The following is a 20,002-nucleotide window of genomic DNA, read 5'->3' as shown; positions in this document are numbered from 1 at the left end:
ATTCGTAAAACTACACATTTTTGATGTCAGCGTTATGTACATTTTTTTCTTTCACAATCACCATGAAAATTAATGATTTTTTTCTGTGATTTAAAATATTATATTATTGACCATTAATATTCATTTTTTTCTTTCAAATAATGGCAAATAGCTGTAAAATAACACATTTTTGCACATTTAAATACACAAAAAATGTGTCATTTTATGGTGATGTGTTGAAAAAGAAATTACTTACTTTTGCTATAAAAATACGTATCTTTCATATGGTTATGTACAGTTTTGACTTATTTTTCTGCTGTCAACATTTAAATTAATACCCTTTTCTGCAATTTTTCAGGATGTTACTTGTAATTTAACAAAACAGAGAAATATGTAAATTATTTTCAAAAAATGCAACTAGCAACTTTTTAAAAAGTAAACTTTTTACAGTGTAGTTGGAGCATTTCTGAGATTTGATGGGCATTAAAAATGTCCAGGTTGAATCATCAGTGAACACGACTAATTTGCCAGTTTGACAAAGTGCTTGGAGCTAAATGCTAACAGTAGCATAATGACAGTCTTACCAGGCTGATGTTTAGCAGATGTACACGTTTATCATCTTTAAAAGAGCAACTGATGATTATATGTTTTATTGTCTTCACAGTGGAGCCAACAAAGTGACCTGAGGCTTTGATTTATTAGATACTGGTGTGATATTATGGCTAAATTAACCAGATGACTCCCATTTTTCAGTGAAGATGCAGTAAAGAGCAGCTACTCATAGCGTTTACCGGCTCTCCTCTACGTTATTATTAGCATACTTGGTGAAGGCACCTCTTGCATTTTGTGTTCTCCATAACTCAGTGATAAATGTCCTTGGGGTTCAGCCCTTAAAGGGGTTTTTATTGCGCCCCGCTGAAAAAACACCCTGAGGAGTCTGTTCAGCTAAATAAATGTGTGTCACCATTAGTTGCAATGAAATGCTGCTACAGGCTCTGATGTAAGTGTCTGTGATGGGGCATTTAATATACTATTACATCCTCTCTTCGGATGTGATTTGTCTTGATAGCAGTGAACAGTGTGTGTAATAAAAGCTTTTGTGTCAAGTGAAGTAAATGCAAATGTCAATATCTTGAATATGGATTGAATGAGACAAGTGTTGAACATGATTTTAGTTAGAATTCATGCGGACGTCTGTGAAAAAGACCTAGAACTGTATAGAAAGATTTACAAAAAATACAATTTAATGTCTACCACAGCTAGATTTGGATATTTTAAGTTAAATATTTGCTTTTTGGGTTAGTTGTGGCTGGGATTTGTGTGTCAGAGAAGTTTAAAGTTAATGTTTTTATAGTATTTTTCAGCTTTCTTGCTTTGGTTGCCTCAAGTATGTGCTTTTACAGTTTGCTTTCCTCTGTAGCAAAGCCAACCCATCTGGTATTTCATGTTAAACTGAATTATCTGAGAATCCTATTTGAATTTTTGGCACACGAGCAAAGAATGAAACATTGCTACACTTATACTTTAATGATAGCTTCCACTCATGTTCATCGCGGACTTAAATATTTGGCCACAGAGAGCAGTTTATTAGTGCCAGTCAGCATTACCAGGCTAATATCCATTCAGTCTTTCTTTGGTGCCTCATAAACCTTCATCTCCTCATTCTTAGCTTCTCTCCCTGCTGGCTGCCACTTGTGTTGTAATAATGCCAGTTCACCAGCAGCAACCTCCTGTAATCCCCGATCCACCTTCTGTCTGGCAGATGCCAGAGCAGTGCCATCCATCTAGCACTCATCTTTCTTCTACGCGCCCCGTTACCAAAAAGTGTGTTTAATTGCCTGAAAATGGACGTCTCCACCCCAGCAATAAGGGGATCAGAGCCATTAGGAAGATTAATGGGCCTGGTAATGATGTTAATCAGATACACTATGATTGAAATTCCATTCTGTACAGTACCATGGATGCACGCGCTCCAACCAAAAATGCACACAAACGCCGCCGCACACACAAATGAGATTTACCCAAAACATCCATTAGGGAAATTTCTTTTCACACAAGCAAATATCTCATCGCCGGTGCATCTCAGACAGAAACAGCGTATCTCAGTTGTTGTTCGTCTCAGGCTTCATGTGAGGAAGCTGCTGGACGGCGCAGAATAACAGCACCATATATAATATTAAAAAGCCTTTTATTGATTTTACACCGAAGGGAAAGTTTAACAGTCGAAGGGGAGCAAAACCACTAAACTGAAAGAGTTGTCTGCTGGTTTCTGTTACTCTGGAGGAGCTTTGATTATATCATGAGGGCTTCATTGTTATAGCAGAAATCCTACGTTATCAACTAGCATCACGAAGCACATGTGGATATTTACAAGGCATGAATGCACTATTTTTTGCCATACAGCAGTTTTTGCAGCTTTACCCATTAGTACAGTAGAAACTAAAAGTCTTTGTAACTCGAACCCCTCCAGATGAACCTGTTCTGGTTCATAGATATATATATATTTTTGGATGCATTTAAGGGAAACAGCCCACAGAGCAACATGATGTATGCACAAGTATCACTTCACACCTACAGAAAGCTTTTCACCCCATTGTTTTTCTCTAATTTATTACACTGGGGCATTCCGCCTCAATTCATCAAATGCCCTACACGCGACCATCTTTAATTTGACAGTTTTTTTTAAGTACTGAATATTGATTGAGTTCTGTAAAACCGGAGATCAAAGATAACATTAGTTTTTGAGTTAAAAATTGGGGAAGAAGGTGGGGTCTTGTCCATTTTTGCACCATTTTCTTCTGTGGATCAGTGTTTGAGCTGCATTATCTTGAGAAATAATGTAGCTAGAGTCTTGAAATTTTGCAGGCTCATTAAGATGCAAATGTGGTCTTCAATGCTACAACCCTGTTTTGATAGAATAATACAAATATTATTCTATCCTTTATTTTTCACACTAACAGGGTGATTGTTTTTCCTGTGATTGGCACCAATAGGAGTTTTAAAACATAGAGTCACAGGCATATTTTTGAGATTTTTTGCATTTATGGACAATCATTGAGCATGTATGATGTGAAACCACTCCAATAGTATCACAACTGGAAGAACTATATAATATTGTTACTGAGCTGAAAGGAAAATTGGTGTTAACCAATTCATATGAAAAGTGGTACCTTTGAAATTATAATATTAAACATTTTTAAAAAGCTGTCAAATTGAAGATGGTCAGGTATAAAAACAATTGGCCTCACTATATTTAGTTTGTTGTGTTGTTGTGTGAGTCTGTATTGTACATTTACATGCCTCTGATTTCCACATCTTCTTGTTCTTCCTCAGGTCTGAGCCATGACAACACCTGGATTGGGCTAAATGATCGCACAGTGGAGGACGACTTCCAGTGGACCGACAAGATGGACCTGGTGAGGAACAAGCTGTCTGGATTTATAGTCAGCTGTTGCTTCAATGGAGTTTAAATATAAGATAAGATAAGATAAGATAAGATAAGATAAGATAAGATAAGATAAGATAAGATAAGATAAGATAAGATAAGATAAGATAAGATAAGATAAGATAAGATAAGATAAGATAAGATAAGAATAAGTACAAAATAAGAAGTACGATACATTACTGAAATAAAATAGGTGAGCTAAAAAAAGATTAGAATAGAACAGTTAAAAATAATGCTGGTAATTATACTGAGGTAATATGGCAAATGAAATTTAAATATTGCACATAAAAAAATAACATTGCACCTTAAAAATGAAAGTTCAATATTGCACATTACATTGACAGAGCTGTACATGAATGTGAAATATTGCACATGAAAATGACAATAGTGCATATAAATATGAAATATTGCACATGGAATTAAAATATTACACATGAAAATGTGATGTGATTACACATGATACTGAAACTGATACTGCACAAACTAGTGAGAAAAGTACTACTGCCAATAAGAATGCATATAGTATTCTCTGTTAATAATTTATTTTTAGGGAAAATAGCTTTGGTTTCTTAGGTATTCTGTCCCTGTCTCTCGCAGCAATATGAGAACTGGCGGGAAAACCAGCCCGACAACTTCTTCGCCGGAGGAGAAGACTGCGTGGTTATGATTGCTCATGAAAATGGCAAATGGAATGACGTGCCCTGCAATTACAACCTGCCCTACGTCTGCAAGAAGGGAACAGGTGAGATCAACAGGGTGGACGGAGAGGGGAGGAGGGTTCTCTTGTCTTCAACAGGTGATTAATATGACTGACAGCGAGTTAAGGAGGCAGAGAGCAGCTGAAGAAGAAGCTGCAAGAAGCAAGAGACATCAGATTTTAAAAAGGAAGTAAAAAAATTGGAATGAAGGAGGCAGAGGGAGAGCGAGGAGAAGGGCAAAGGAGGAACAACCTCACTCTGCTGTCAGGCCTTTAGTCTGTACAGCCTTTAAAGTAAAATCATGCTAGAAAGGTGATGAAATGTTCCTGAGACTGTTGGTTTTTTTTGTTGTTTTTTTTTTATGTAAAGCAGCTCACAAGTGTTGCAGCCTGTTTCTGTTAAAGTCTGACAGCACAAACCTCCAGGATGATTCTGAACACCCAGACTGTGTCATACTTTACATTAGCGGTAGAAGAGATTAGCACTGAGCCTCTTCAATCAGTCTGTGCACTTCAGAGTCGCTCTCACCGGCTCCCCGTCTTCCATCTCTCATCATCCTCCAGCTCGATATTAGGGAAGGTTTTCCACGTTACACTCGTATCAAAGCTCCGCTTCCTCTGCCAAATGTTCTGTTTTAGTACAATGAAGCGTGTCTTGAGGTGGAAAATGCTTCCTGCTTTACGTCCAGGAACATACTTGGTTGTTTCGCTCCCATATATGTATCAACGTCTTCTTCATGTCCCGTGTTGCAGCTGACTGGTCTTTGTGCTGGAGTTAGGCCGACAGAAACTCCTCTGAGAGCCTGTTAGAGCTTATTTTTCACCACACATTTGCATACAGGTCAGACTTATGACCAGTGCAGAGAAGACAGATGTATAAATAGGAGCCCAGTGGCTGGTTTAGAGAAATACTGGGACACAACAAGATACTGGTGGCTGCATTGTCATGAGTCTCCCTGGAGTTCTGAAGAGATCAGAGTTATTTATCAAACTGTATCATACGTGTAAACAGGGAAAGTTTGGACATAAGTGACAGATAAAAATAAAAATGCTTCTTCTTTTCACCTATTTACAACTTTAAGTAAAGCTACACTATAGATAATAAATTAAATATGACTGCAGTACAGAGACAGTAATGAACAATGAAGTATTGCTCATATAATACATTAAGCAATATGCATAATTTATACACTATTTTTGGCTCACTATTTGCATTTTACCATTTGATAGAACATTACACCCCTTTTTCTTGTCTTTTTCTATTTCCATTCCACACAGTATTATTTTGCCAGTAATGTTATTATTATGTGTATGTTTGCAAATCATACATATTTTGAATTGTTCTCTATTTCATGTTTTTATTTGCTTCTCATGCAGGTTAGTCCTACATTTTGCTGTGAGCAAGTGCAAAGTCAAATGATAAATGCACTTCATTGAACTCTTTATTTACTCCAGATAAATAGGGGATTTTTCAAAAATTATTTTATCTTTATTTGGAAATACATGTTGACACTATATGAGAATATTAGTTGGGTAATAATCTGTAAATTCAACATTTTTGGGGCAGTTTTTAGAGAATTACAGTGGAAAAACAGCAGGAAAAGGGAGGAGAAGAAGCAACAGATGCAACAAAATTCCCCAACAGTTAATGGAATGAAATTCTCAAAAGCTTTACTAATGGTCATTATCTTAATTTAGTGCCTTAAAGAGTACAAAGAATGTATCTGGACATGCATGTTGGCAGTAGATTAGGTTATTAGCTGGTTAATAATCAGTAAATTTTATGTTTGTGGGTCAGTTTTTATGGATAAACAGTGGAAAACAACAGGAAAAGAGATTAGAAAAAGCAAGAGATGCAACAAAATTCCTCAACAGTCGATGGAATGAAATTCTGAGAAGCTTTACCAATGGTCATTATCTTAATTTAGTGCCTTTAAGAGTACAGAGAATGTATCTGGACATGCATGTTGGCAGTAGATGAAGTTATTAGTTGGGTAATAATCAGTACTTTTTATATACATTTTATATTTGGAGGCCGGTTTCAGGGAACTACAGCAGGAAGATAACAGGAAAAATAGATGACAAAAGCATCAGTGCAACAAAGCTCCCCAACAGTTGATGGCATTAAATTCTCAGAAGCTTTTTTGATGGTCATTATCTAAATTTAGTCAAATTATTCGTGCCTTACAGAGTACAAAGAATGTATCTATACATGTATGTTGACAGTAGATAATCTTTTTAGTTGGGTAATCAGTAAATTCTACATTTATGCAGCATTTTTTTAGGGAATAACAGGTGGAAAACAACAAGAAAAGATATGAAAAAGCAAGCAATGCAACAAACATCAGTTATCCTCTTATTCTGGGCAATTTACTCAAGCTTTACAGTTGACAGAGAACATATCTCGACATGCATGTTGACAGTAGATGAAGTTATTAGTTGGCTAATAATCAGTTAATTTTGTGTAAATGTTAAATTCATAGGGCAGTTTAAAGACTTACAGCAGAAAACCAAGAGGAAGAGGCAAGAGATGCAACACAGATGTCTAACACTTGATGTCACGAAATGCTCAAAAGCCTCATTTATGGTCATTATGTTGATTTAAGCAAAATTTTTTATGCTCTACCAAGTATAGAGATCCTAACTTTTCTAGCCGCGTGCAACAAGCATCCCTCCTGAATCGCTGCAGCTCTGTTCTTGTATGAAAGAGAAGCTATTTCCCTCACAAGCAAAGGTGTTGCACCACCTCTGATGCAGACTGTCACTAGTCCCCAGCATCCAGCCCACCTCTGACCTTAATCAGTCACTTACAATCAGCAGCATCTTTTCATCTTCCCCTCCGCTTCCCAGTCAGCCTCTTTCTTCACTCCAAGTAAACCCCAAGTCCTGTCTTGTCTTATCAGCAGAGTTTTGTCAGCTCCATGCTGAGTATTCCCCAGCTGACTTCTAATTATCACAGCTCATGTGATCCGTTTGTCTTCTCGTCACATGAGCCAATCGGACACCTTGATCAGACGCCTCGGGGGGACAGTCAGGGTGCCTTGTAGTGCAGATGGTGATGATTTTTTTTCTTTTTTTAACTGAAAAAAGGCGCGACAGTCATCTGATGAGACGGTGGAGAGAACTTGCACAAGCCTCTAATCAGGAATCCCACACATGCTGAACTTTAAAGCTGCTGATTTCATCACATCTCTGATTTTCTGCATTCATATTTCAGAAAATGTGTAAAAAAGTTACCTTGAGCCATCTCACTGGCTAAATCTCTGCATAGAATTATTTAAAAAATGTAGACATAAGGAATGACGCACTGTGAAGAAGTGATTACGCCACATTCAGCAGCATTTGATTGCTGGATCAACATCATATGGGGAAGGATAAAGAAAAAATGGAAACAAGTAGCGCCGATCCCGTTTCACATTTACATTTGGATTACAGTGACGAGGGCGTCACACAGCCGTCTGCCTCTGAGCTCCTCCAGCAAGAATGAGAAGAAATTCACCTACAACAGGGCATGTAAGTATTCTGAAATTATTCCACTAGTTTTGATGGGTTATTATGCACAGAGGGAGGAAATCTAATTTTGCATGACATATTCAGCAGACACTCAGAGCGCGTTGGGGAAATGATAGGCTGTTGTCAGCACCTTCAGCGATCCATGTGTCCACTGGTGTGTAATGTTGTGCCATTTCTGAAATGGTATTGTTTAAATAAAAGGGGACAATTTATTTCTATATGAGTAATCAGCTAGCCTGCATGTTTTCTGCTGTGTGTGGAAAGTGTGTTAGTGAAGCCTCTCAATTTGCTGATATTTTTGTACAGAAAGGACTGAAGTGTTAGTGAATGCACCCATGTTCCAGTATAGTAATCTTTGTTTTGATTTGTTTGTTTGCACTGATGATGAATCTGCTCTGTCACAGAGAGGACAGAAGATAAGGAGAAGATTTAGGCCTTCCTCACCAACCACACCTGAGCAGCTACAAGCCTCCCCACAGGACGCCACCTTATCATTTTGTAGACTTTGTTCTTCGACAGCTACATCCTCCACAGGGAGGTGTGTGCACAAGGCCATGACCTGCCACCAGGTCTCTGAGGAGTTGCTCTCTCGCTCTACTGCTACTCTGTTCTTTAGCTCATAGTCAGGGGGAAAAGACTTAAACTTAGATGACTCACATGGCTATGCGATGAACCAATCAGTTTGGTCATTTGTTTAATTTCTAGGCAAATTTAAAATGTAATGTATGATGTGAAACTTAAAATGTGATTATCTGGCTTTTCATGCAGTGGTAAGGATTCAAAAATGGTGTAAAGACTTTTATCTTTATTTTAGAGATTTTTCCTGTTTTGTTAAATTTTTAAAAAATACCTGGTAAAATCACAGAAAAAAAATCTACATTTTGATTGTTAAAAAAAAAAAAAAAAGAAAAGAAATTCAGCTAAAACTGTCTTTATTTTGCTGCCATTGTCCTGTATTTTCACCAATTTTACAGTTTTTAAATGTTACAGTATTACACCACTTTTAACATTCTTTGGCGCTTTTGCTGCCAGATTTTCACAGTTTTTTAAAAAGTTTTTTTGTCTACAGTGTAAACACACGCTATCTATGGCAGTTTTTTTCAAGCCATGTTATTTTTCCATCCTGTGAAACAAAACCAGTAGGTCTCAGCAGCTGTCACTGGCAATATTCACACAAACAAGCATTACAATTTATTTCACAAACAACACTGAATTTATCCACTCACTCCCAGTGGTATGTTGCAGGCAATGCTCACACTTTGGTATCTCTCTGATTCATTCTAACGTGATTGCCGGTGGGTGTGCAGATGCTTTGAGGCCATAAAGGAGTGCTGAGAGGAACCAGCATCTAACTGTCTGCAGCTTTTCTGGTTAAACTAATACACACTGACTGCCCACTGCCACACAGGCACAAAGCCATCAAAAATACCTTGAGAAACTTGCTGTTTACACCAAACATGCACACATCTATTGTACTCTGCGCACATGTATGCATGGAGGAGTGCTGCTTCTTACATTGAGTAATTTAACTTATACCTTAAGTCAGCTGTGTCATTAGTAAGCTTCACATACAGTACATTCTGTATTCTAGATTTTGACCTTGTTCTCCCAAAACCCCAGACTTGTATTTTAACAATTCAAGTCACAGCTTAAAAGGCTGAGTAATGCCTTTGGTGCATTTTGTAAAGTACATTTTTATGAGCGTTTCCCCCAAAAACCCATCTTGCTAGCAACCCTGTACATCCTTTAGGCTTTTTTCTACAAAGGCCTTTTCTGACTTAAAGCATCTCCCGTAAAATCGTGGCTCCGTTTGATTTTTCTGAGTTTAGTGACATTTTCTTTCATCCCTACTTCAGTACCTTCTGCCTCAGCTTGTCCCCACTGTGAGAAATCATTCAGCAATGTACATAGGTGAAGGCTAATGGAGAATTGCCTTTTAGCCTTCCATTTGTGCCGAGTCAGTGATCGTCTCAAGTGAGCAGGGAAGTGCTTTTTGCCCCCTTCCTTCCACAACACATTAAACTGTAAATGTGGCATTAAACCTTTCATCAGAGTTAATGACATTGCTTTCCCTTATTAAGAATTTAAGAGGTATTAGGACAAGGACAAGGGAATTAAGTAGGATTGTAAACATTTTCTGATTGCTGATTAAGTCCTCTCCTGACTTCTTTTAGCCCTGAAGCATCTAAATGACATTCAAGGATGGAATCAATGGTAGTTTTTGGTGTTGGCAAAATAGGATCCGTGACCCTTAACACTTCCGGTTAGTTTTCATAGTCTTAGTTTTCTTTTTGAAAGGACTTCAAGCTGGGCCTCAGTTGTGGAGTGGAGTCAGGTTGGTGCACAGGAAATATGATCACGGAATAAATTTTTGCCATCAGAAACATGAAACCTGATAAAATAAAATGAATCGTTAATCTGAATCCTTAGATTGGGATGAGGCCTAACCAGCACATTCTCGACTGATAGGTACCAACAAGAACATATTTGTTATTGCTCAGAAAAAATAACAAATGTGTGTAAATCTGGTAAAATTAATAAATAAAAATCACCCTACAATGAAGGAAAAGGTTTGAGACCCACTGCGCTGAAGCTTCTAGCTACAGCTAACAGGCCACTGCTAGCCAGTCTACCTACTCTGATCAGTCACAACATTTAAACCATCTGCCTAATACTGTATATTTCCCCAAGGCATAAGACCTCTGTGGGCGTCCTGTGGTGTCTGGCATTGGGACATTGGCGGCAGATCCTTTGGGTCACCTAAATTATGGGGTGGGTTTTTGGGGTGTTGTGTGAAGCATTGTCTTGTTTGGAGGATACCACTGCCATTGAGGAGGGCTGTTGCTATGGGTGTAATTAGTCTGGAACACTGTTTCGGTGGGCGGTATGTGTGAAAGTTTTATCCACATCAGTGCCAGTTCTGAAGGTTTCCCAGCCGAACGTTGCATTGCACAATCAATGCTGTTTACCCATCACTGGTTTTAAAGTTGTGGCTGATCACATAGAAATTCAAGGTGATGCCCAAAAAAAATTCTATGATATTGATGCACATAAAGTTGAAAACCAGAAGGCGTTTGAGCTTCAGCTGCAGGAATTCTATCAAGAATTCCCAAAGTAGCAACACACTCGCCCACTGCCTCCGCCAGAGGAGATTGGCACCCCTGACAGGAGAGTTAAAATATCGCTGAAGTTGTTTGAGTGCTTCCTTGAGGCTTGTCCACCCTGTCAGTCTCTGACCGGAGTGTCAGTCCTCCCTCCATCTCAGCTTGTGTAAACATTCCTCTGATTCTGCCTCCACTCTTTATGTGTCTAAAATGCCGTGTTACTTTGACAGGCGCCCACTCTCTTGGACAGACACTCTGTCCTGCAGACACTGAATCCACATTTTGGTTCTGAGCTGTGAGTGGTGTTCTGAGAGATGTTTTTCACCAAGTTATACTCCTGCAGTGCTGCAACAAAACTATCAGGGACACTGAAATGTTTTAGTGAGGCATGCTGATGAGGTGAATTCTATTAAAAATCATGTATGTCCTCCTTCATAAAATATATACTAATCACGCAGCAGGGGATGTAAATAAACAAGAGCAGACAACCTGATTAATATTCTGTGCTTTTCTGCCTCTACAGTGCTTTGCGGAGCACCTCCCACTGTGGATAATGCCTTCCTGATTGGTCGGAAGCGTTCCCACTATGACATCCACTCGGTGGTGCGCTACCAGTGCGCCGACGGCTTCCTGCAGCGCCATGTGCCCACTGCTAAGTGTCGCGCCAACGGCAAGTGGGACCGACCCAAAATCATCTGCATAAAATGTGAGTTTGCACACAGCAGGGTTTTCACAGAGCTGGACCACAGACAGCAAGTCTTAAAGCTGTGTTGAGTCATCTTCACATTTCTCTTTTGTTATTTTTAGAACTAACAATGCGCATGCTAAATATAAAACCTATGCTGGTGACACTTTAGGACCCAAACTCCTGCATGAATTGCCCTCGAGAGCTGCTGTCACCATCAGGCTTCCCATTCGTGCTCTCATTGTTAATAACTTCAAGAAAGAAAGAAAAAAAAAGATCACCGTGGTTGCAGCCTGAATTAAATCCCCCTGTGCATGCTTAGAAGTGGCAGAGTATCCTTTGAAGTGTTTTCCGCTTGAGGTGGGATTTTTTTCCACCTCTTTAAGACTTCTCAAAACAAATTTTTACAAGTTGACACCTCATGCAATAGAATAGGTGTGTGCTAGAAAGTGAAGTGAAAAAACACAAAATCTGGTCTTCTAGATGGCATGAAGCGATGACTTTGCAGTGTCATTGCAGAAACTACCTCTTACTTTACCCTGCAGAATCTAAAATCTGTTCCTTTTATTACACCGCTTTTGCACGTCTTGAGTTTTAAATAAACTTTACTAAGTGTGACTCAGCCTGGCAGAATTGACAAAGTAGATGTCATAACTTTTCACCGTAATTTGTTGCTTCTTCAGAGGACACACAAAGGGTTGATATGTGTAGAAATATTCACTAAACTGAGCCGCGTATTTCACTTCTCTCTCCGCTCACACTGTGACAGTAATGATGAAATACTGAAATAATGTAGCTTCTGTTCAAAGTGATAAAAATTCCTTTGCTTATGACTCTTTATCTTTGGACAGAGTTGTTTTTATGGCCCAGAGTTATAACGTTGTTATCATTCATTGCAGACGACATTTCTTTGTTGGCAAACCCAGAAAAGGGACGGAGCCATCTAATTTGGCAGTACACCCCAGGAACAAGCTTCACTGAGGCTGAGAGTGGGTGGCTAGCTCAGTGTGCCCTTGCTAAAGGCGCCCGGTCTACTGAATGTGAGATAAAACAGATTCCCTCAGTGGCGGAAACAGTTAAACCATCCACAGAGAACATGTGGTTTTGACCTTCCTTGCTTTTTTGATCCTTTTCCTTCTTCGCCCCATACCTGGTTTCACCTCCCTCCAACTACTTTCTGACACTCGTCGGTGATTCACCTCCCCTCTTACATCACTTTTCTGCTCTCGCCTTTCATCCTGTTCCATCTCTGACATGCTCCTTTAATAAAGTGTCTGCCCTTTTCCTTTCTCTTTTGTGTGTTTTTTTTTCTTTGCACCAGCCCGGCGAGCCCACCGTTACCGGCGCCACCACCACAAGGGCAGGAGGGAGCGCAGGAAGCACAAGAGGCACGGCCACAGAGATGGAGGCCACCATGGAGGAGAGCCGGGCCAGGGCCACAACCACGCCCACTTCTGAACCAAAAAATAGCATCCACCCTTTCCTTTTTCTCTCCTCTGCTGCCGACTGCAGTTTGCCTGTTCTCCCTGTCGACCCCCATTTCCCCCCAAACGCTACTTCACAGCTCAAAACTCTCTTCCCAATCCTCCCCAAACCCCCCCGGTCCTGCACTACACTGTCCTGCCATCAGCTCCACCTCTGGCTCTCTGAGTCACCCTGCATCATAATCAGCCGTGAGGTCTGCCAGAGTGCTGCCAGGCATCACCAGGACAATAACAAATCCCTTTGTTACTCCCCCTTTTTCACTTTCCTTTCTCTGCTTTACTTTTTTCTGGTCTTGTCTGTCCCCCCACCTCCCCCTGCCCCCCTTACGACCCACTTACTCTCCCTCTGAGCTCAACGATGACCTGAAACATGGGGCTATGCTGACCTGTTTTTGGAAAAAAAAAAAAAAAATTTAAATTCCTTCGAGATCTGCACCGAAAAATTCCTCCGGAGAGAAGTGGTTTAGTATAAAACTGTAAATAGGGACGACATCACTGAGAAACGCCGTATCGAAATCAGAGGAGTCAAGGAAGACGTCGTGTTGTTGACTTTAGCCTTTTTGTCTGTTGAACACAAGTTATTTTTTACGAATACTCAGTGTTTGTTTCTTGACTCTGCTGCTTTTGGTTTGCTCTTTGTAAGACATTGTACTTGACTCGAAGCGACACGAGTTATTCTGAAACAGATTTAATTGAGTTCCTTTGAATCAGATGTAACTGAATTATTTGATTGTTAGCATTGTATCTTCTTGTCAGTGTAAGACGGTTACTTTAGATCAGATGCTGAAACCCCCCAGAGGAAAATGGAAAAACACACAACATCTCAGTGCAGTTTCACAGCCTGTCATGGTCAAAGGTTAATCTAAAAGTTTGGTGTTGGTTTGTCTCAACTCAGCTCAGAAATGTGTCTTTTTGTAATTTGTTGGCATATGAAAATGTGCTGTGAAATAGTCAGAGTGATGCAGAAGGATGAAGTTCTCAAGTTGCAGTTTTTTACTGCATTTGTTGTTGTTTATTCCACCACAGCATCAGTGCATTGAAACAGAGCAGAATAAGTCCGATTACTGCATTAGTAAGGAGTGTTATTCTTACTGGTCTGTTGTTAATTGCTAACAATTCCCTTGAAGGTGACATGAAGGTCAGGGTGAGCAGATCAGTGAAAAAAATATGACACCAGAAACTGAGTCGGATTTTTGTCTATATGGTAAAAATTTATACTAATAGATATCATCATGAAACATCCCCACTTCATTACTCACATTAAGACCATTATTTTTGCAATATGCTATTTCTGAATTATTATGTTTAACATATGCAAATAAGGTATTATTCCACCAATTTCTCATACGTTTTCAGAACAAAACTCGAGACGCTGGATAAAGCAAAGTTCAAAATTCTCATTTCATTTTGTTGGTATAGTGGAGTGGAAAGTTTTCACACCAGAGGTTTTGAATATCTCTTCTTTATCACTCCATAAATCAAAAAATACTTTCAACAGCAACGGTGAAAAATCAATTGTTGCCATGTTAATGGAGTTCAAATCAGGCTGTGTATGATATAAGAACAAACTCCTCTGCAGAAACCCTCCGATGTGGGTGTTTATAAGTGCTATAGAACTAAGAGATTTCAGGCTCAGAATTTGAGAAAAAAAAAATGCATTTACTGGCAAACAGTTCACCCAAAAGTTCCCCAGCTGATTATGTTAAGGTGGTTGTTTTTCCTTTTACAAGATTCCTGACATTTAAAGTTTTAATATGGAAATGAGTTATTCTTTCTTAAAATGTGCTAATTTGCAGAAAATTCACCTACATGTGCATGTTCTTTCCATAACTCTGAAAGAAGACATGTCATGGAAGCAAAATATCCCAAAATCTCAAATTTTCCTGTAGTGTCTCGCCTTAAATCTACCGCACAAATCAAGTGTGTAGTTGCACAAACTTTCCCAAAGTAGTTTGGTGCATCCAGGCTAAATCTCGTGATCTATTGTCTCCCCAATAGTTTTTCAAACCAGCAAGATGTTAATAATGAAACATGCATTCACTGAATTTTTGTATAAACTGAGATCAGCAGAACCGGCTGGGAACCCAGCATTGACATATTATCACCTTATGGCAAACAGTCACTTATTTAGACAACCAGCACATATGGACCGACAATAGCATTAGTTGGAGTTGTGTTTCTTGTGTCGGCCACCTTGTAAATGTACATTTGCTAACTTTATGAGACGTTTTTTGCTGAAAACAGCTGTTCACCACGGCCGATGAGACTGAATCAAAAAGCGAAGTTGCCATGTGGAAAACTGCACACTGATGTTTTTGGTGGGTTTGTCACCACAACCATCCCCTTTTACATGACATTTAATCATTTGACCCATTGTCAGCATAACCGTATTAATCAGAGGGCTTAAGATGGGCATTTTTGTCATTTACACTGCTCCGTCTGCAGCAGAATGTGTTGGATATGTGATGGTGATCGGCTCTCTGTGAAACCATGAATCAGCTGTGCAAACAGGGTATCTGGATGAATATGAGGCAGAGGAGACACTGAGCTCTGGTTCATCTCAGCATGTGTGCTCATGACTGAGGACACTGACAGTGGCTGAGGCCCAAGCGGACGATGATAGAAAAGGTCAGCGGAGATTAAGGCTCGCCATTTCTGGGGCAGACAGTCTCACAGCTGTTCACACCTGAGCTCACTGCTCCTGCGTGTCCTGCTTTAAAGAGGGGATTGAGACGGATAGAACAAGTGCTTTGCTCTCTTCTCTTTCCCCCTTTACTGCCGGGTTAAATTGCTGTTTTTTAAAGCCGGCACTTGAGGTCGGAGCTTCTGGGATTACGCTCCAACCACTGACTCCGTCATTTCTATCCTTTATGTGTCTCCACCTTGTGATGCTTTTTCACCACCTCTGCGCTTTCATCCGTTTTCTTCACTCAACATTCTTTCCTTTTTCACAATAGAAAGCAAGTGGATGATAAGCACATCAAAATGCAGTTTAACCTGCTCTTTATTGGGGAAAGAGTACACTCAGGGTTTTTCAGCAGCCGATCTTAGAACAGAGAAAGCGGGATCGGGTTGTTTAAAGTCACATGAAGTAAGAAAATCCATCCCGTGCACATTAATTCCCTGCCTTTGTTTGTCTCTTCTCACCTTGGCAATGACAACACTCCTGTGCACAGAGAAGAATAGTGAACCTGCACCTCGGTATCAGTTTAATTAATCTACCGCATGCCTAATTAACAAGTGGCATTATCTGCCGAAGCACAGAGCCGTGATGACAAGGGGAGGGGTTGACGGACAGCCAGGGGAAGGTGTAAGGTGACGGACGGGAGGCCCAGACAGCCGTCAAACCCTGTCGCTCCATAGATGTCAAACTGACACAAGCTTCTCTTAGTTTTTTCTTTTCTGCCTTTTCCTGGAAAATGGATTGACCACAGGTGGATGAATGAAAGGGCAGACAGGAGCTGCTCTCACAGTAAATCAAATCAGAGTTGACGCCCAGAGACAGTGTAATTACAGTTGTGTAAAGGTTCAGGTGTGCCAGGACTATAACAGAGCATGAAAAGGTGATAAGGGAGTGGAAACTGCGAAAACTGAGAAAGCTTGGATAAAATGTAATAAGATTAGTGATGAAACTAATGAATCAGACTGTGTTGAGATTTTAAAATGACTTCTGCAGCTCTCCTCTGCAGAGATGATTAGGCTTCCAACATAAATGCCACAAATTTATGCACATTTTTAATCCCTAACGAGTTGGTACGAGTGGATTTCCTATTGATAATGATCTGTCTTTTAGTTAAAAGTTTGAGAATCCTAAAGTAAAATAGACAGCACATAAAAAGCTCTGTTTGGTTTGAGCTGAGCTGTGTGTGTTTTGTCTCTGTAAGTGAACAGTCAGCTTTTGCCACATCCTCTGGGACTTGACCGGACTTTTAAAGGCCTTTCTCTGCAAAAACACTCTCTCAATGCAGTCAAATACACACATTCTTTATATTTTTTTCTGCTTGAAACTTCAAACCGTGTCTGCCTCTCTTATCGCTTTTTGACTCCCACCTCTTTTAATCTCCTCCACTCCTCTCCCCTTTTTCCTCGTTAGGCTTTCTAGCCGGAGCCCTGAGGGCAGGCAAACAGACAGTGACAAAGCCTTATAATTGCGAGTCTTAATTATGAAGATGAGTGAGTTAACGGAGGCTCCTGCCACCTTCCTCCTGGCTCAGTAGCGAGCAGGGCGCCTGAGGGCAGAGCAGCGGGGCAAACCATTGAACATCTTCACAGCCAGCAGGTCTCCTCTCAGGCTGAGCCACCTTTTTGTAATCGTCACCCAGTCGTTCATCTCACTCACAGCTGAGTTCAGCAGAGATGAAATATGAGCTGGAAGCAGGTGTCTGGTTGACACAGCGCGACAGACATGAGTGCAGCAGCATTCCTAAACACCAATATATTCTTAATTTCATGCTAAAATCTAATATTTAAGCATGAAATTGCAGTAAATAAACTAATACTGCAAGAGAAACAACATGAGTGTTTGGAAATGCTGTTGTTGTGACAACTTCAGGTTTTCCTAATCCATTATAGCAGGACAGAACTGCTAATATTCCGACACAGCATCCAGGAACAGGAAGTGAGGAAAGTGTTTTTTAGTGTACCTTTAACAACAGATAATAATGTATGCTACTGGCCTTGGATTTAACACTGAAAGACTACAAACCCTTCGAAAATCAACTTTTTTTTTTTTTTTTACGTGGTTACCGTGTCAAAATGAGAGTTTTTTTGGTTCCTGGCAGTCATACCATAAGCACATAAAGCATTTCCACATTGAAACTGCAGTGAACCAATGAGAGTCTCAAAAACCCAGATTTAGACTTCCTGGATTTCATATGTAACAAATCTAAAGAACTAATCTTGACTACTTGTGCCATGAGGCTTTCTGTACCATTATTCTTCTTCAGAATTGATTTCTAGGTCCAACAACTTGCAGCATTGTGTAGTTTTGCAGTGTTTTTGGAGCTGGATGAGGCAGGGAACTACATAGAGCCATTTCAAGGAAGGAAGGAAATATTTTCATTGGAAAAAATTGCAACTTTGATGCACAGACACGAGTTTTTAGGGGTTAACTCAACAGCCGGAGAGGGACTTTAAATGCAAAGTTTGATTGTCATTAAAGATCTTTGCACTCTGTGAAAAGATTGAGGAATCCGAAGCTTGACAGGTGCAGTATGAATTGTTAAGGTTGTGAAGATGAACGATGGCTCTTCTTGGTTGGTGGGATGACTTAGCCCAGCATCAACAACAGCTCGATGCGTTACCAGGAGGACAGAGGAGCCGAAAGTTTGTTTTAGGACTTCACTTTGGCAGCTTCATATCCATTCAGTGAAACAAATCGCAGGTGACCAATTCGGGTGCATGTGCAAGATTGCAGATTTCCTGTTTTGGGTCTCCTGAAAATTGAGAATCTGTCCTCCTTGTACGAACTGTTGCAGCTCTCCGTCGACTCGATGCATTAAAAGCCGACACTCGTCAGTAATGACAGCCTGATAAGAGCAGTGGAGGCTGCTGTCCTTCCTCACTCACACACAGACAGACGATTGATTTCATGATTAGGTCGTCTGTCTTGGAGTCCTTATTAAGTCTGTCGATGGCATTGACGGCACAATAGCATCGACCGACTGCTAAATGATAGGAAAACAGACTGTCATAGTTCACAGCACTCCTCCTCTGGGCCCATGTGAACACTTAGGTTGTGTACTCTGCCGTGTAAATACTCAGATTATCATTTACATCCCCTGCTTCCTTTCTTCTTCTTCCTATCTGCATCTCATTAGACTTTTTAAAACTTTATCTTCTCCTGCTGCATCACTTCTTCACCGTGCAGGCATCCCCCTAGCAGTATTTGTATAATATTCTCTGTCTGATGCTGAGTTGAGACAATTTATCATTGTCAGGAAAACGGTTGTATTCTGCTGGGATGGATGGATGAATGGAAATGTGTTACTGTGGGAGAATGAAGAAATGACAGAGCTGAAACCGATGACAAACACTCCCTTTTTTCCCCTCTCCTGTGATACAAACACGACAGTTTTTCTATTTTAGTTTTTTTTTAATCCATTTAAACTCTGGGTGTGTTTGTTGCTTAGCCTCTCTGGGCCATATTCACACAGCCTCTGTAGAGCCAAAACCCCCTCGTTCTTTCTGTTCCTCCTGCTAACACTGTTTTTGAACTGCTGCATCAGAAAAACCGAGACACTTGCTTCGGTCAACACGCTGCAGGAGAGCTGGAAGCGAGGTGATGCTTTACCATACAGACAAACATCACCTCTTTGACTGTGTTCTTCTGCACAGCACTCCAGTTCGCAGCGAGTTGTGTCTTGTGTGTTCAAGCTGACTTCGAAGAGGCACAAAATAACAGCAGCTGAGCTCGTGTAAAGCTGTGTGAATGCGGTCCACAAATATTTATCCATATTTATTGATGTATGTTCTTATGAATTCCAGTCCTGTCACTGTATTATATTCTTTACAAGACAAATGATCATTAAAGGAAACCCTTGTTTGGATCCGTTACCAGCTTGGTTGGAGTGGTTTTTTGTGCTTAGTTTATTGAAAACCAGTGTGCATTGTGTTTTTTTATGTTATTAAACCTTTTCTTGTACTAATGGCATTTCATTTTGTTTGCAGAAAAATGAGGCAATGCGTGTGTTACAGCATTTTTGGCTGTAATTATTTGATTAAAGCTTTTTACAGAGGAGTCAGTGTTGTGCTGATGTTGCAGTGGTGCCACACAAATGCTCCATTATTGCATATAAAGTACGAAAATATACTCATTTGCAGGGAGTTAAGCTCAATAAACATGTGTCCAACTCTATATTCAATGCAATAACAATGTTAACTTTATTTCATGTTTTCAAAAACCATGGAATTTGACAAAATAATAATTAACATTGTTCAGTTGAATCTAGTTTACAAGAGAAATGTTATCCTTCTTCATGTATTTAGGATTTAGATGTTAAAGATGCAGAAGAAATGATGTTGCACAATGTTTTCTGACTTACCCACATAACCTTGCAAAACCAGATCGATCTCCTGTGCACTGATGAATGTCAG

At 40.0% G+C, this 20,002-nt stretch overlaps 1 protein-coding gene across 2 annotated transcripts in view; it reads left to right on the top strand.

Annotated features, from left to right (window-relative positions):
• Nucleotides 1-19,462, top strand: part of ncanb (neurocan b) — a 211,675-nt gene extending 192,213 nt beyond the window's left edge. For both annotated transcript variants that reach the window (XM_035949577.2, XM_023273505.3), the window contains exons 13-16: nt 3,313-3,395; nt 4,022-4,166; nt 11,262-11,444; nt 12,745-19,462. In XM_035949577.2, coding sequence (XP_035805470.2) covers nt 3,313-3,395; nt 4,022-4,166; nt 11,262-11,444; nt 12,745-12,881 — 548 coding nt within the window. In that variant the 3' untranslated portion in view covers nt 12,882-19,462. The remainder of the gene's footprint in view (nt 1-3,312; nt 3,396-4,021; nt 4,167-11,261; nt 11,445-12,744) is intronic.
• The last annotated feature ends 540 nt before the right edge of the window (nt 19,463-20,002 follow it).

Source organism: Amphiprion ocellaris, chromosome 2 (genome assembly GCF_022539595.1).
Source record: "Amphiprion ocellaris isolate individual 3 ecotype Okinawa chromosome 2, ASM2253959v1, whole genome shotgun sequence".
Classification (NCBI taxonomy): Eukaryota; Metazoa; Chordata; class Actinopteri; family Pomacentridae; genus Amphiprion; species Amphiprion ocellaris.
Note: the sequence above shows the minus strand (reverse complement) of the source record. Positions and strands in the feature narration are given on the sequence as shown.